The sequence below is a fragment of the Heliangelus exortis genome, chromosome 11 (genome assembly GCF_036169615.1).
Source record: "Heliangelus exortis chromosome 11, bHelExo1.hap1, whole genome shotgun sequence".
NCBI classification, from domain to species: domain Eukaryota; kingdom Metazoa; phylum Chordata; class Aves; order Apodiformes; family Trochilidae; genus Heliangelus; species Heliangelus exortis.
Window position 1 is genome coordinate 12543580 of NC_092432.1, and position 18055 is coordinate 12561634.

Genomic DNA, 18055 nt, shown 5'->3' on the forward strand with positions numbered 1-18055 from the left:
ATCTCAAGATCCAATTAACACCACCACAAAAGAATAAAAGTAACAGCAGTGTCATGAAGGTTAAATCCTGTACAGTAACAAAACCTTCTGCTGTTGAATGCAAATCCCTCTACAGTAAGTGTTGCAGTGAGCAGTATTACCTACTGGTAGTAGTCAGCACTTCTGCCCCATAGAGCAGGAGAAGTAAATTGCAGGTAGTGCTGAGCACTCAAGTCCCACAGGAATCCCATGGAGTTGCTCTTTGGAATCATTCAACCCAAAAGCATTCTCAGTAATACCAATCCTATTAATTCTCCAGGGAGGCTTTGCATAACAAAAAGGAAGAACATTTTAGAGGATATGTATCCCAACTTCCTTTTCCTCCACAATTACACCCTTACAGAATGAGATTACATATAATGCACCTATCTCTCTATTTTTCCACACACATGCAGAGATACATACTCAGACAAACATGCACATATGTATCAGTGACAAAAGAACACAGAAGGAGTAGCAGGAAGTAGTTGCCAAGGTTATTTTGAAAAGGGAAATCTGAAGCATTTTACCTGTTTTGTAACTCTGTGATCTATATATATCCCTGAGTTCTTTCATAAGTCGATCTGAAGCCTGAACTGACCCAGAGACTGCACCCTGAAACAAATAAAAAAAACTCCAAATAAGTGAAAAGTAATGTTTACACTCAACAGCCTCATTCCATTACAAAGTTACACTAACAGGAAGGTATCAAGAATATGTTAATATTCTGTATTAGGATTAGGTCCTTGAAGAGTTACCTATTGTAGTGAGCTAAGACTACTACAAAGACACACCCTCTAAATTAGCACCTTAATGTCTATTACTACATGGTATAAGAGATTCAACCTTTTAATCAAAGTACAATAGATATTCTTCTGTAAAGGACTTTGACCTCGTTGGCATTTTCATCTCCAAGATGGATCCACAGTACATGCTGCTCTTACATATGGAGGGAAGAGTAAGACTGATCCTAACAACAAGTTTCTGCATGTGTTTTGCTGGTTTTTTCAGAAGTCTATTTTTATAGAGCTATGTAAAAAGGTACAGGGGTTGAGAAATGTCCAGTAGCTTCTGCATGATGTAAAACTAACCAATATATTTGGAAAATGCAGAACAAAAGCAGCACTACTATTTGCAAGAGTGAAACAACAATACCTACTCTGGAAAAGACCAACTAAACCTTGAAATACCAAATATTTCACTGTGATTTGTCAGAGTTCCTGTGGTTTATGAATCAGGGCAGACAAATCTTCTGTTCTTTTAAAGCTCAGTTCTGTATTACTCAGCATATCAAAGCAATAGAACACTTTAATTTCTAAACCTGCTATTTCAGGCTAAGATTCAGTGCTAAAGCAAACAAACAAAACCAAAAGAAGTACACCTTATATAAGACATGAGTGGCTCTAAAACCCACCCCTTATTGGCAAAGAACACAACAGTTATCAAGTAACTCAAGTAACCAATGCCTACTTGTATCAACAGCTGCTGCAATGTATGTATTCTGTACACATGCCCAGTGCTTACACTTGTCACCTTGGGATTCATTTTTGTCTTAATTTTCTGAGAACAGAGCTTTTTCCTCTTACAAAATTCAAGTGCTTATTTAGAATAACATGATCTTCTCATAAGCACCTAGATTACTCTCTCCAATTCAATGCCAAAGCTAGCAGGAAAAATGTTTATACTAAATCTTTGATGTTAACATGATTAAACCTGCCTATACAGTCCACCCAAAATACCATTTTAGGTTCAACATTTTTGGAAAACAGAGAAAAATTAGCATTAAGAGATTGAAAATACAAAAAAGGCATAAGGGTTCCAAATGAGGTAAGGCAGCTATAGCCCCAAAGCCTGTGAAGCTTTGGCTTTCACCAGCAGCCAGGTCCCAAAGAGAGATTATTCCATGAGATCCATGCAGCTCCCCACTGCTCCTGGGGCAGCAGTCACTCCTGCTGAAATACAGGCTAATCCTGGGGCTCATCTGCACGCTTTCAGGAGGAAAAACAAGAACAAAACCACAAGCCAAACACCAAAAACCCCTCACCTAGCACAAAAAAGCCCCCATCCAGAATAACATTAGGTTCAGCCTCCCTATATGAAGTACTGAGTTATTAGTTTATGGGTGTGGGTTTCTACACCATCTGAAAATTTGAAGATGTTTGTTTCTCCAACTTCATTTCAGTCACTATAAACATCTACAGGCAGACCCTTTTTTGACAGAAGTGTTAGAGAAGTATTTCTGGAGCAACCTGAAGCAGCTATGACTGTGGCCTAGGATCTGAAAGGTCATCCCTGTGTGCCTGAGGTCAGTGATGGAACATATTCTACAAGGTTTTAATTATTGGATCAAATTATTTCTTCAGAAGGATTATGTATCAGTAGCTGCTACTTGATCCTAAAGCCTTCACACTCCTTTGTCTCCTCTGTTCAGCAGCATCACAAAACATGCTTGGGATGCACTCTATCATCTGCAGGCTTCTCTTGTAGGCTTCTCATTTTCATCTTCCATGGGATTTTATGCAGGTGACTGAAATTGTACTAATTTTTCTTAATGGTCCCGAATGGACAATGAACTTTGTAATTAAATATGAAAGCAAAAGGCAAACCCTTTCATTTGATTAAACATTTGATTAAGCAAGATAAAGACAGGGCTTGAGACAAGTTCTTTGTCAGTTTACTGAAGCCCCTGTCTACAGAGCAGTATCAGAGAAAGAAGGGATTGATTGCTCTTCCTTCAGCACCAAACAAGTTGTTTTATGGAAAAAAAATATAGAAATTATTTGCAGATTACTACTATTTATACCTACTATTTGCAGAGTAGCTGAAAAAGGAAGTGTTACACTGAACACCAAGTGTTCACCATTCTCTGTAAAATAGTTGTGCTCTTTCTGATCCATCCTGTGAGAGCTCATGGTGAGACTCATGAATGTGTTGAGTCCAGAGCAAATCAACTTCACAGAGAAGCATCAAGATTTTGGCTTTTGTCTGTGCAGAGCTGTGCAATGTTCTTGCTTCATCTGTTACATTGCTTACTGAAAGAAGGAATTTTCTTACACATTTCTCAGCATATTAACCTCTAAATACAGGTAATTTAAAAACAACTCATTCTCAAAAACATCCTGTGGAAAACTAGTTTGCTTATTGCATCTTTCCATCAACTTAAGCTACTGAATTCCTGCATGTAATGTTGGAAATTGTATATGAAAATTTAAGAATCTTCTGTACTGTAGTTAAAAACCAAGACACCCACATACTCCTGAGTGTCACTAGAACCACCCATCATGTGTGTAAGGTTGCCTCAGCACACTTGGCCTGAAATAGTGTTTTTCACCTTTTTTTCCCTAGGATCTTCAAGTTGGGCTGCCCACTCCTATCTGGCAGTATTAGATTTAGTTATTGTTACTCTAAAGAATCAATAAGCTGCAAACCAGGGACCTATGATCAAAAAAAAGGGATTAGCAAGCTTAACCTAAGGTTAGCACAGGACCTCACCTAACTGCTTTGATCTGCCCTTGGGGGAAGCTGAAGAGGAAACCTGCAGAAACAAACTTACACCTGATGGTACCAACCACTGCTCTGAAACACCAACTCTGCATTCTGGTGTCACTTTTCTTTTTTGTAGCTACTGTTCAAGTGCAGTTGAGCAGAGGGTGTGATGGCTGTTGGGTGATAGGGTGGAGCAGTGAGGGCATTTTTGACCGTAACAGCACTAAAACTGAGAACTTCAACTTTCACTAACTTATTCAAAGACTGACTTCAGATATAAATATCTGAGTATCCTCTGGAAAAATGGGACTTTACACTCCAAGTGACATAAATGTCCCGTTTCTCCAGCTGTGGATCAAGACTCTATCACTGCTGCCTTAGAAGTCACTGGTCAGTCCTGAGATCTGGCAGGTATCTGTCATCTGGAGCTGATGTCAAGAGCAGCAAAGCCAAGCTATTTGCTTTGTAAACAGAAAAGAGCTGCCAGACAAGCCCCAAGTGATTTGTTTTTCCTGTTAACTAACCAAATACGCACAAGCTGTCTCATCCTCTCTTGTACAAGCATACTTGTGGCTCTCCAGAAGAAGGAGCAGGAGAAATCCAACAATGGCCAACGTGCCATTTCCTGGCAATAGCAAATAAACCCTGGTGCAGGAATTCACACAGCCAAGAGTGCTGGACATAAAAAATATTAATGAGATGCACCACTACAAGCCTGTCCTGTTCTCACTCTTTCCCCTAAGGCCAAGCTTCTGCCACTGTCACAAACAAAAAACTTAGGTCCAAGTCATTACAGGCATTGTATTTTTCAGAAGTGTTTCTTTCCTAAATTAGCATTTAGCATGAACACATAAATTTGTGTAAAATACTTTATAAAACAATTAAGCAATTTCTAAGGAAACTAGGACCTGAGAATGGATCTTGTGCATTTGCATGTCAGCAGGGCACACCTAATGCTGCAGAAATCAGCACAGCACATGCCACTGCCCTTGGTGTCCAGAGATACCAGGTGGTTTTGTAGCCTCAGCTTTCCTCCTTTGGACATTTTGTTCTCCCCTTCCATCCCTCAAAACACAGTCTGTCTGCTCCTTAAGTGAGTTATCTGAGGCAGGAGATGCTGTCCAATGCAGTTTTAAATCCAAAGACTGGATTTTCTGCTTGCTGTCTGATGAGACAAACAGTGCAGAGAATCACCCAACTCATCACCTGTTTCAGATAATTCAGGCACAAGATGAAAAATCACCTCCTAAAACAAAGCACAAAAAATGGAAACTCCTCTTAGATAACAAAATCTAAAGTGACCCAAAAAGAGCTAAAGAATAAAAGTGTGCTCAGTTGTCACTGAAATTTCTCAGTATTTGTGCTGAAATACATCCATTTCTGCAAGTTAAAGCAGATTCATACTTACTTCAGGGATTAGACTGAAAATGGAAATGACACCTTAGAAACTCATAAAACTCAAAAACTGAAGATGAAAGTAGAGACATTTGAGACTGCTAACAGAAAATGCATCAACTCCTCAGTAGGAAATGTGAAAAGCTAATAGTATTATCTAAATAAGAAAAGCATTAATCTCCACAATGACTGTGGGGAGAAACTTCTGAAAAGCAAGCAGCAGCAAGTTGTTAAATATTTGAAGTTAATGATTCCAGTTCAAAGACCTTTTTATTATTCCCAGCAAGCAAGTGGTTCTTTAAAGTTATTACAATGTTAAGAGGAGGATTAATTATTGCTCCAAGTTACATACTGTACTGCAAGCCAAATTTAAGTTTATTTCCTGGTGGTGGCAAGAAGAAAAGGACTGCCAAGGAAGAGAACTAGTTTACAAAATTAGTAGTCATGTATTTCTAACTTGTATAAAACACACAAACACTGAAGTCTCCTATGACGCAAGTCTTGAACAGCATAAAGATGTCTTTCGTGTGGCTAAAAACATGCAAAACAGGACTGCATGCATCCTTCCCTGAGGAAAAACCTTTATCAGGATCTGTCTATCTTCAACTTGGCATTTTGGCCAAGGGGAGAGAGGACAAGCTATGGATTCAGGCCAAAGAACATGGAAAGAAACTGAAAAGTGTTCTGACTGCACTGGTCAGAGCTGTATGTAGGCTTTATGTTCCCTTTTCCAACAAGTGGGTAAATGGCACAGCTCAGTTCTACCTTCCTCTGCTGAGGCAACAAAGGATACCAAAAATCTCTGTGAAAACCAGACTACATTTAGCCACTATATTTAAGAAGTTAGTGAAACTCATGCTGTCCTTTCAGAAAACCCACTGTGAAGGGCTGTACAGACTTAATTTTCACTGCATATTAGGATTCTGAGCAAATTTCTGCTGTCTTAGAGAATGTTGAACACATTCTAAGTCACGTGTTTTGGCAGAATTAAGGGGCATTTAAGAGCTACTAGGTTAGTTCTTTCCTGGGTCAGTAGCACAGCTATAATTGTAAATTCTTAAGCACTTAAGAATAAACCCTCACAAGTCCTTTGAGAAATTATTTAAGCAGCACAGCTATTTCTGGTGACCCACAAAAATACCACAGTTCCTCAGCAGCAGTTGAATACCCTGTTCCCTGGACTCAGCTGACCTTGTTTATGCACCAGCATCAGCAAGAGCATCTTAGCATGAGAAGCAGCTATTATGTAAGTTGGATCTGCTCTTGTCAAACAAAAACACAGCAGTGCTCATTTCAGCCCTACTAGATGGGGAAGAAGAAAGCAAAAGGAAAGGCAGTATTTGCCAAATGAGAAAGAACAGATAGCAGAAGAAAATTTGCACTTTTAAGAGGCTTTCCCCATCAAGGAGAAATGCTGACACTCTAAAAACCTTTCCCCAGTTCTGCCAAATTGTTAGATTACAGGGTGGCAGACCATGCCTTTCAGGGTGCAAGATTATTTATTGTATTTAACAACTGAGGAGTCTTTACCATTAGGTCTGAGTTATGAATACAGAAATCCACAGAATTTCAATGGGCATCTTCGCAAAATCTGAACAAACTTTTATGTTTAAACAAAACCAGTGAATGATTGTGTTTATGGTACACAGCAAAAGCAGCTTGGCTCTTGTGCTTGGCTGCTGGAATGCTGATTAGGTTTGGGGTTATTTTTTTGATTGGATGGGGCTTCTAGGGTGGTGGGGTTTTTTTTTATTTGGTTTGTGGGTTTATTCCTGTACACTTTCCTTAGACAAGCTGATCATTTAACTATTGAATTCATAGACAAATCAAAGAACAGCCTCCCCTTGGCAGCTCTCTCATGTTGCCTCTTTCAGCAGAACATAAATCTGAAGTATTTCTGACAGGTTTGCACTCAAGTGATAGAAGAACAGCACTGGGACAGGAGCAGAACACCTGAACCCAGACAGAAGCATTTCTGCTTTATTTCCTTGGCAAATCAGATAGCTGCAACCTGCATCTCTTTTTCATGTTAAAGTGTCAGTAACTGAAAGTGGAAAATGTTTTTATTAAACTAGGTAAAATTATTTAGGGCCAGTTGCTCATTACAAGAAATAGTCAGGATTCTCGTAACTAAAAATGCCTTTTCCCTAAATTCTTAGGACAATGAAATCCAGCAGGAGTTCATCCATTATTAAAAGTTGATTGGCTTGGCTAGCACCAAGCACTCTGAATGCATGGAGTACTCACTACAAATCAAATTTTACAACAGCAATTCTCTTGAATATAATCCTTAGGCATTTTAGAAAATATTTCTTTTAAAAATCACTAAGGATAAGAAAAAACAAAGCTGCCTCCTTGGGCAAAAATCCAGGTGTTCCCTTACATACCAATCCTAAATCTTACTCCTTGTCTAGATACTTAAGAGGTTCCTCCCCTGTACCTAACTACTGCTCAGATCCTCAACTATTAACTTAAAAGGAAAGAGCACATCTTTGGTCTGGACCTGATCTACATGTCTGCTGACTTCTCAAGCAGCATATAAAAATTTTACAGCTCTCACAGTAGAGGGAATGACTTTAAGCACCTTCTTTCTGTACAGGTGACTTAAAAATCATAGAACCCTTGAACCCACAAAATTGTCATGCACAGAAATAGTGAATTTCATGCCTTACACATTTCAAGTCTCTGTGAAAGCAAAGTTTTGATGCCTTTGGAAACCAGGCTAAATAAAATAAAGGTTGTGGGACATCAGCATTCCCTCCTAGAAGCAACTCTGAGAAGCAGAATCTTCTCTGGAAATTAGCATTTCTGACAAAACATTTTCAAGACTCTAGAGAACAGATTTTTTACAACTGGTTGCTGGCAGAATCACTCAGGAAACTGTGATAATAAAGCTGCAGAGCACAGAAGGCTCCGTGCTTCATGTATGGCAGAAAACCCCCATCCCTTTGGTAATTTCCAAGCAGCACAAATAAAACTGAAAAACCAATTCATGCATAAAATGGATGGAAAGCATAAATTCCTGGGTTTACAAAGTATTTTAACTCACCCATGTCTTCTACTGCAGGCAGCTTTATATATGGCTTCACTTGCTATTTTAATAAGGGTTCAGCAACAAAAGTCATGCTTACAACCTGGATGCTTTCTGCTAATTCTGCCAGAACTGTTGTTTGTAACCATGGCATCAAGCGAGAGACAGAGGAACAACCAAATAGATATCTCTGGAAGTTAAAACCAGTTTAGTATCAAGAAACCTGGATCTACACATAAGAGTTCACTCTAGTGAAAAGCTAAAAGATGCTGCTTCATCCAAAATGCCAAGAATGACCCAAACATGTCTGACAAAAGAAATTATTATAACACTGATTCTCCCAGGCTGAGTTAGAGTGCTTTGAAGTAGTTTTTGTGCCTCTGTGGGATGTGGACTGACAACTAACTTCCTGTGCCCAAGACTGATGAAATATGGGTCCATATACTCAATGACCTCAGAATTTTAGCTGGCCTATTCAAACTTAGCAAAAAGAACTATTTAGGTCCCATAATTTGAGACATTTGTCCTATATATGCTGCTAGTCAGCCACAGGCTATGTCCAGGTGCATAGCAGTAAGCTTTATTTGCTGAAAACCATTTCTATTTTAAAGTCAGAAGTATTGCAAAGAAGACAAACCATGAACTCACATTTAAGTGATCTTGTCTTTGATTTTTTCTGATTTTTTCTAAGATTGCAAGGTTCTCTTTTTCAATGCCTTCATCCTCAGATTTCTTCCCATCAACTGGTTCCTCCTCCTTCATATCATAATGATCCAGATCTTCAATGTCCTACAGGACAGAAGAAAATTCACTGTAAATAACTTAACCATACTCTTTGTTCAACAAAATCCTCTGCAAGGGCATTCAGGTACAGTCTCATACTGCACAGCACTATGCATTAGTGTTTGCTGGATGTCAGTTCTGTTTTGCTGTCTTCACTCCCAGTCAATGGCATTCACTGGAAGTGTAGGGAGTCTTCACGATAAAAAAAAAAAAGCCCCAAATTCACAATATGTTTCTGGTTACAGGAAAAAAACACAATAAAACCTCTGCAAGAAGTTGAGATTATAGTGAATTAGCCCACTAAAGTAGATAGTTAACAGCAAGTCAAGGCATTTTCAACAGGGCTTAAAACCCACAAGCACAGGAAGAGAGGGTATCCCTGAGATGTTTCTAAAAACAGACTCCTTTTCCAAGCAGATTCCTAGGTATATTATGTTTCTGGCAAACAATGATCATCAGACCTGGCAGAGCTATAGCAAGCCTTCAAAAAAGTTAAATATTTGAAACCTCCATGCACTTTATTTTTTCATGGCAAGCACATCAGCTGCAGATTAGATGCAGTATTAGGATAGGAGACAAAATGATGTGGCCAAGTATCCTGATCACAGGAGCCAACACTTCAGCTCCAAGTTCTAGACTAGGACACTGAAAAACCCTCCAGGCTGTTCTGAGAGGAGGTTCCCCTCCTGCAGAGGAGGACTCTGAGCTTAGGACAACTGCCTGGGAGGTGATTCCAGTGCTATTTGTGGAGAAGAGGGTAGGGATGTAATAACTTGGGATGAAAAACCAAGCCCCATGGCAGAGAGCTGAGGCCACAGCTGTCAGATAAGTTCCAATATGCAGTGCTCCCCCCCAGCTGTAGCTGCTCTTCAGATCCCAGCTGTCTGCATGGCAGGAAAACCTGGCCAGAAATGCAAATTCAAAGATATCTTACACAGTGAAACACAAACCCATCTGGTGTCTTTGACAACACTGTCTCCACCAACTGTAACACATTTTAGCCTGTTTTTAAAAATGCTTATGTTTCTAAAAATAATGATATAGCCCTCAGAACCCTAAGATGCTTTTCAGCTTAGAAACTGGACTAGATGACATGTTGGAGATGTCAGTGCCACACTGTGCCACCAGCTTATCAATAATTACAGACATTACCATTTTTTTCTCTAAAGTAATCCAAACACAGTCCAAAAGTCTGCAAGCAACTTTTTGCTTGTGGCAACTCTTTAGCCTTGTGGCAGCAGAATATGGCAGTGCATTAAGTACCTTTACAGGCCCTCTGGCTCCAATCAATGTGCTCTGTGATATGGTGTAAGAGAGGCTGCTTCAAATTAAGAATAGGGGTAGCATTTAGATCTTTTCTACAGGAAGACCTTTTATTCAAAGAATGAGTTGTTGGATTCTTACTATACACCTTCATGAAAAAAACTACATCTAAAGTAGTCAGAACAGTTCAACAATCAAGCTATTTATAATGGTTTTAAAAACAAACATCTTGAAGCTACTGTAACATGTTATGTGGGTAAATGAAATGGGTGTTTCCCACGCAATAAAAAGGTCATTAAAAGGAGCCCTGTGTTGCCAGACATAAACCCCTTAAGAGTTTAGCAAGTCTGTTTCAGATGTCCTTCCATTTCCTTCACAGTTAAAAGCTAGCTCACCTGGTTAATAAATCAGCAAATTGATTTACTCTTAGCCAGTCTGCTTCAATTTGGGAGGCACTTTCAACTGTATCAGAGGCACTTCATCTGCTGCTTGAAATAGGAGTTTACAATGCAAACTTACTGATTTGGCACAAAATGTTATGTATTGTTTGACTAAAGCACAAACAGATGTCCAAGTCTCTGTATCCAAGTACCTCAAAGCTGAGATCTAGGTTTAAGAAGAAAATTTCACTAGTTTTGTGGTTGAAGTGAAAGCTAACATTAAGGTAAACATCCAAATTTTAAATTTTCTTTTCTGTTGAACTCCAGCAAGTTTCTATTTTACAGTTTGGCTTAAAAATTAGCCAGCCACTGCAGGGCAAACTGCCAGATTGCTACTAGGTTAGGATAACAAACTCATTTATACACATACTTCACCCATATCTTCCTCTTCCTCCTCCTCTGACGTAACTTCTTCTGTTGTTCCATTCTGCAATAAAACAAGGAGGTTTCTGCATAAATTGTGAATGTTTCTTTCAAAAACAGGAAGTCTACTATTAAAATAAAAGAAATAACATATGAAAGGTACTCGTAATAAGGTCTGCAAAGGACTGAAGTTTAATGTGAAAGATGAAGATGCTTTCCTGGAGTATGACACTGAAGAGATTTTTGCATGAAGCAAAGATAAACAGAATGTCACAACTAATTTCACACTAAATTCTAAGTGAAAACTGAAGATTCAGATATGGATATTCTATTCTGAGGCAGTGACAAATATAGTAAGTCAGGCAGGTTACAACTCAAGATGTCCTAAGCATGAAATCAGACCATGGCTTTGATTAGAATCCATATACATTAGACCTTTAAAAAGAAAAAAAAACCAACAAACTTTAGACCTCTGAGACTTCATAGATTTTTGTCTCATCACTGAGAACTTCTGTGCAACAATTATTATAATCATACAACGACTGTCATTGGATTATTTGATAAAATACCAAACCAATACATTGAGCTTACTTTCCATGGCTTTCCACTTCAGGATAGCACTTCAAGCTCCAGAAGTTCGAGCTGCAGAAATACTAAAGACTCTTCTGATAGAAGAGAGTATTCAGAGCTTGTGCTCTGCTTTCTGTTCCTTTGGCAACAGGGGAATGCCACACTGCAGACATCTTTGCTCTGATATAGTAAGGCCATTCTTATTGAACTTGCAAATTATCTGACATTTCTGGTTAAGAAACCTTTCATGAGTTTATTTTTGAGTTTGAGAGCATAAGCCAGACTCCCCAATGAAGCTACTTCCCAATATTAGAGGCCTATTGCCTTTCAGTGGTATTGCTGTGTGGGTGGCTGAGAAAAAAAGAGCTATAGGGTGACAATTTGGCATGTGACCAAAATTAAGCAAGTTATTTGTCATTACTATAATACTGTCACCACAGAGAAACCATCTGTTACACTACAGGATTTTTGAGAAATCATGTCATCTTCATGTACAAGCAGAACCAGATATCCTTATTTTATTACAACACAAAAAAGAACAGTTCCTGTCAGCTACCAGTTCTGCTTGCAGCACAACACAAACCTTTTTAGTTACCAGGGACATTTCACAGCCCTTCACAACTCTTCATTTGTCAAGTGCCCAAGAAGTAAATCAGGCACCTCCGATACTGCCTACCCAAAGCAACATCCAGTCCTGGTATCCCATGGCTCTGCAAGGGACTGGAGGGAGAGAGACATCAACAGCAGCTCATCCAAGTGCACACGTGCTCTCCATGGAAAAGGAAGTGTTGAATCACACTTTTCAGGAAAAAAGTAAATTTGGGAAGCAGTAGGACTGCGCAGCAACCATCTGGAATGGTATCTAGGAGGGAATTAAACTGACAACACTGGTATCACATACACACCTTCCAATGACACCAACTTCAAAGGAAATTGTGTAACATTATCACACCATTATTAAGTGGATTCTGCAAATGAAATTCAGATTGAGGACACCACAAAGCAAGAGCATTTCATATCTCACTTCTGGCTTACACAAGTTTTAATTGCTCCCACCAGCTTGTTTCTTGGACTTGAAAAAACAACTCCTTCATTGCTCTAAGGAGGTGTCCACATCTTTTTAACTTACCTGTCCAGCTGGTAATGGCTGATCTAACATTTCAACATCTGGATGCTGTGGAAGATTATACAACCTGCAGAGGTCACATATTAACCGCTTCAGCTGCTGAAGAAGCTGTAAAAAAAAAAAAAAAAAGAGAACATGGAAACAGGCTATTTAAAACAGACAGGATATTTCAAATTTTCTTCACATGTTGGATCTAAACTTTCAGTCAGTGTACAGTACTGAAATCTGCACGTCTGGGAACAAAGTTTAAGAACCCCTACATTCCAGGAACAGGGGTCTCTTCCCCAAGTCACTAGAGAATAACTGCAGGATACATTTGCAAAATGGACAGCTTCACTATTTGTGAATAATACCCTAAATTAAGTCTGCAAAAATTGCACATCCATCCATGGACTTTTCTTCTAGATACCTAAGGGAGTTTGTCTTGGCACTTCCACAAGGCAGTGTGGTGCAAGACAGCCAATTCTGTGCACATCCTTCGGTACTACTACTACTTCACTACTCCTTCAGGAGCAGCAGCCCCCACTTGCCACCAAGGAGGGAGGACTTGGGCAATGTGGTCCCACAGGAGCTGTGCCTCAGGAGGTGTTTCCCTGCTTCCAGCACCATATTTGCACCTCCTCATTTGGTCTGGTGTGATCAGAGATCACACAACCAAGTCACAAGCTTCCAGGCAGATCAATTCCTGATGTGCTTCAGCACACAGGCACCACTTTCCCCTTACAGGGGGAGGAGGGAAGATGCAGCTGAGAGCAGGGACTCCCCTCAGGGGCAGCACTCTGCACTTCAGGGTTAGCAGCAGCAAACTGTCCAGCTGCACTTTCATTTTACAGCTGAGTTGTTTTATTGAACATTGGTTTCTACAACCTGCAAAGGTGCTGGCAAAGCAAGCAGCAGATCCCAGCTCTGGGATCACTGTGTTTTTCCTCCCCAGAAATTCATTTCATACCCCTGATCTGTTCTGATGGAACACCATCACCATCATCATGCCTTACACTCTGCTCATAACTCTGAAAAATAACAGGGTAATCTGGGCCAAACAGCACATCTGGAAGTCATCTGATCCACCCCCCTGCTCCAAGAAGGTCTCAGCATTACTTAGTATGCACTAACGGTGCAGAAATAAACTGTACAGAAAAGGGAGAGCAGATTTCTGCCATGTGTTAAGAATGTAAATGTATTTCCAGGCTAACTTCACATGCCTGGCTCATGTAATATGAGTGCTTAACACACATGGTTTTGCTGCTACTGAAGAGAAGTGGCCTGTCAGGATACCAGGAGTTTCCCTGGAATACCAGAAACAGCAGCTACAATAATGCATAACCACAGGGTATTAAAGGAGCTGGGTAAATTGCCTGCATAAGGTAAATGCTCAAGTGACCAAATACCACTATAAATTTTTAAATTAACAAGAATTAATATAAAAAGGACAAAATATAGAGCACATATGTTTGTAATATAACTATCAGTGCTTCAGGAGTTCTGATAAGCTGGTAGCTCCTATGGCCACCACAATGCTGGTTTGGAAGACAAAAACATCTCTTAGAAAGCTTACCTTGTGTTAACATTTTACAAATCTGTAAAGAGTTTAGAGCAAAATTTTTCTGAAAGCTATCCTACATTAGGAGGCCTTGTTATGGATTAAGAACTCTTTCAAATGCAGTATGAAAGCATGAACAACTTTAACTTGCCTTTCATTACATTAATATACTCCTGATTCACCCTGAAGCATTTTGTTTTCTGATTACCAAGCAACACAGACTCAAGAACCATCATAGAAGTACACACATACTCATTCCCCAACATCTATCTATACACATATACACGTGCACTATCTATATAAAAATAAAAAAATCAAATCAATCAATAAATCTTAGCCTACCACTGAAAGAAAGTGCTGAAGAGGAATCAGAGGGAGGAAATAACTACTATTTAGAGTGTGACCACTACTCAGCCATCAGGAAGTCTGACAGCAGCAGGCCACACACATATTCAGCATCCTTGGGTAGCTTCAGAAAGCTCAGCAAAGCTTCCCAGGTCTCTTCTTTGCAGCCCCCACTACATACTCAGTTGCTGCCACATTGGCAGTTTGCAAGAACCAACTTTCTCTCCTGATGTGCCATCATGTGGGACTAGAGCTAAATACAGGAGTGTGCTCAGGGACAGCAGCTTATCCCAGCTGTATACATCCTTATGCCTGGAATTCTAAACTTTTGAGACTTCCCATGCAAGTCTGAGCAGCCCTCAAGGTTTGGAGAGTGTGAGAATCAAAGCTGAATTCAAGTCCATGTCTTTGAAAAACAAACCTCCAAACCCTGTAGAATTATATCAAATAACACATGAAGGAAGGTTTGAGATTTGCAGCTGTACCTTCCATGATATTTCCATTGAACAAGGAAATGGAAGTAGAATTGATCTTTTGCATGGCACAGCCACTAGAAGGCAGCTGTCACCTTCAGGTACCCACTCACTGAAAGGCAATGCAGATTTTCCTGATCTGAAAGGGAATTCAGGGGCTCAGAGGGAGTTCCAAAGCCCTTCCTTCATCTGCTGCCTGGAACTTGTTTGATCTGTACAGTCAAGCAGCCAAAGCCTCTAAAGCTGATGCTATCTGTGCCCAGCATGTTCTTAACAACATTTCAATGTTTTTAGTGTTTTGAGAAATTTTCACAGAAAACCCCACCACTCTGACTGGCAACTCTAACACAGAGTTTGCATACTCACAAGAATACTCTGTCAAACTTTCCTGCCTGAAGAGCAAGTTCTTCAGTTTCCCAAAGAGCTGGTAACTGTTAAAAGTTACAAAACAAGTAGAAAGGGCACAGGAACACCAAAGAACTCTAAATCTCTGTCCATGTGCTAGCAGTGCTCTGAGCACATGTTTGCTGTGCTCACCTGAGCTCTTGGAAAAGAACAATGCAGTTTTCCATTCAAACTTTGACTGTTCCAATAATTTTAAATTTAGCAGAAGATGGAGCAATACATTAAATGAAGACTGGCTTGAAACACTGCAAAAGTCTAATTTGAACTGAGTTTTTAGGAGCTAGTGGGATAAAATCAAAAGCCTCTGGATTTCTGCAGCTTCTTATCCCTCCCAACCATACTCCAAGGTACCTGTGAGCTGCTCCAACACTCTTAAAGTGCAGGGAGGGAGGGAGTTGCAAGGGGAAAAGTTGCTGAGAGAAAAACCAAATGCAAAGCACATAAAGCCAAAGCTTTTGAGCCAAAGAGTCAGATTTTGTAGTGTAACTATCTGTCTCCTGAACCACTCCCATCTGTCTTGTCTTGGCATAACATGATGTGGGGTGGATTCCTGAGAAGCCAATGGGCCATCCACAGGTGTCTATTACATCAAGCCCTTAGCTTTTCCATGGGCAAGTACCATCTTGATAGCAGAAGCTGTGTACATCAGCACTCTGGGTGCATTTGCAATTCAGCACAGCAACTCCTCTGCATGTTTGTGATAAAGCTTTCTCTCCTCCTGCAAACAAACCTGTAGGCAGTTAAACAGCAAAAATACCTTGTTCAAAAGCTTGGGTCTGAAGTTACCAGCCACAGCAGCTTCAAGCTGGGGAACCTTCTGAAAATCACATTTTAAAAAAGGTTGATTTGGCTGTTCTGTCTTTCTAGGCAGAACTCAAAGACTAAGAACTGTAACATTCTTCTAAGTGTAGCTTAGTCTAAATTTTAGGTTGGAAGAGGAAAATACACAGCTGCTATGTGTATCTCCTGGAATCAGATCCAACATAATACATAAAGAAAAACACATGCTCCTCTGCAGTGCCCTTCATTTTAATGTAAACTATGGCAAAGCACATGATGACTCTCACATGCTTGTTAGCTTTCTAATTATTTCTTATTCAAGTCAAATGTATCCTAAATATTCTTTTAAAAAAAGGAAGATACCCACCCTTATTTAAGGCTGAGTATGCTTGATGTTATCCCAGGGAACCTTCCAGGTAAATGACCTGATGAAAAACAGTGTTCCCAAATTTTCCAGAATCAGGCAAATACTAAGGCCAGCACATAACCTGTGCAATATTCTGACACTGATCTGCTTTCTTTCACCTGCATGCACTCCTGTGCACAAACAACAAACAAAAATTGTTCAAATAGTATGTTGAGAAAGAGCACCCTTAAGAGCTATTTAGTATCAATGAAGCTGAATTCGGAGAAAAAAAAAAAAAACACTTTTAATCACTGAATTTGCCAGTAGGCTGCAACTGCTCTTTGTGGAACAAAGTACATTAGTACTCAATTTTTTTTCCAAGTGGTATCCAAGGACATTTGTCTTTTCTGCATCAAATAGGAATTTTGTATCTTACTCTCCTCCACAGAATGGGAAGTTGTTAATATATAAATATATAAATACACTGCATATTAACATATATATCCACACCCAGCTCTTATATTACATCCAAAGGGTAGTCCTCAACTGTGATACAATGACTGATCAGAGTCACAGAACCATTCTGGTTTTAAAAGACCTTGAAGATTTGATGGTCCAACCATCAGTCTCACTCTACTAAGCTCAGTGCTCAAATCATGTCCCTCAGCACCACATCTCCACATCTTTTTAACACCTCAAAGGACTTGGGTGATTCAACCACCTCCCACCTTTCAGTGAAGTCTATTCTAATATCTAATCTAAAACTCTCCTGGTGTAACTTGAGGCTTTTCCTCTTGTCCTATCACTTGTTACTAGGGAGAAGAGACCAACTACCCCCCCCCCCCCCCCCCCCACTCCCTTGCTACAACCTCCTTCCTGGTAGTTGTAGACAGCAAGAAACCTTTTCTCCATACTTAACAACTCCAGTTTCCTCAGATGCTTCTTGTAAGACTTTCTCTCCAGACCTTTCACCAGGTTTGTTGCCATTCCCTGGACATGCTCCAGTACCTGAATGTCTTTCTTGCAGTGAGGAGCCCAAAACTAAACCCAGTATTCACCGTGTGGCCTCACCAGTGCTGAGCACATGGGAACAACTGCTGGAAACCCTGGATCTGCCCAGCAAGCAGCTGGACCTCCTGCTAGAGACTGATGCAAAGAAGACATCAAGTACCTCAGCCCTCTTATCCTTCATCACTTGATGTTTCCCCCTGAATCCATTAAAGGACAGAGATTCTCCTTAGAGCTCTTTTTGTGGTTAATGTATTTATAGAAGCATTTCTTGTGATCTTTGACTGCTGCAGACAGATTGATTTCAAGATGGGCTTTGGCCCTTCTGATTTTCTCCCTACACAGCCTCATGACATCTGGGAAGTAATTTCTGAAATACAAAACTACCATAAGATGCTGTGCAAAGACTTTCAAACAGCAATCATCCAAACACTATTCAAACTTATCACTAAGGAACATTCTGATGAACCAGATACTATCAGGTCAAGTTGTCTTTACTGAAACCAGGAATTCTTTGCATTACTTCCCAATCCAGACAGGTCTTGGAGGATACAGATTCTCAAACATTAAGGTTTTGCTTCAGTGCAAAATGAAAAAAAAACCACAAAAAAAGAACCACCAGAAGAGCTGTTTTGTTCAGTAATTCCAAGTTCTGATGCATTTCACTGTTTAATTATTTTCAG

General features: G+C 39.9%; 1 protein-coding gene across 3 annotated transcripts in view; it reads right to left on the bottom strand.

Annotated features, from left to right (window-relative positions):
- UBE2Q2 (ubiquitin conjugating enzyme E2 Q2) overlaps positions 1–18055 on the bottom strand; it is a 48541-nt gene that overhangs the window by 13786 nt on the left and 16700 nt on the right. For all 3 annotated transcript variants that reach the window (XR_011728034.1, XM_071754639.1, XM_071754640.1), the window contains exons 3-6: positions 12479–12583; positions 10787–10843; positions 8579–8719; positions 549–633 (exon numbers count right to left, since the gene is read on the bottom strand). Coding sequence is in view for 2 of the 3 variants with exons in the window: in XM_071754639.1 (XP_071610740.1) it covers positions 549–633; positions 8579–8719; positions 10787–10843; positions 12479–12583 (388 nt within the window). In the remaining variant the exon portion in view is untranslated. The remainder of the gene's footprint in view (positions 1–548; positions 634–8578; positions 8720–10786; positions 10844–12478; positions 12584–18055) is intronic.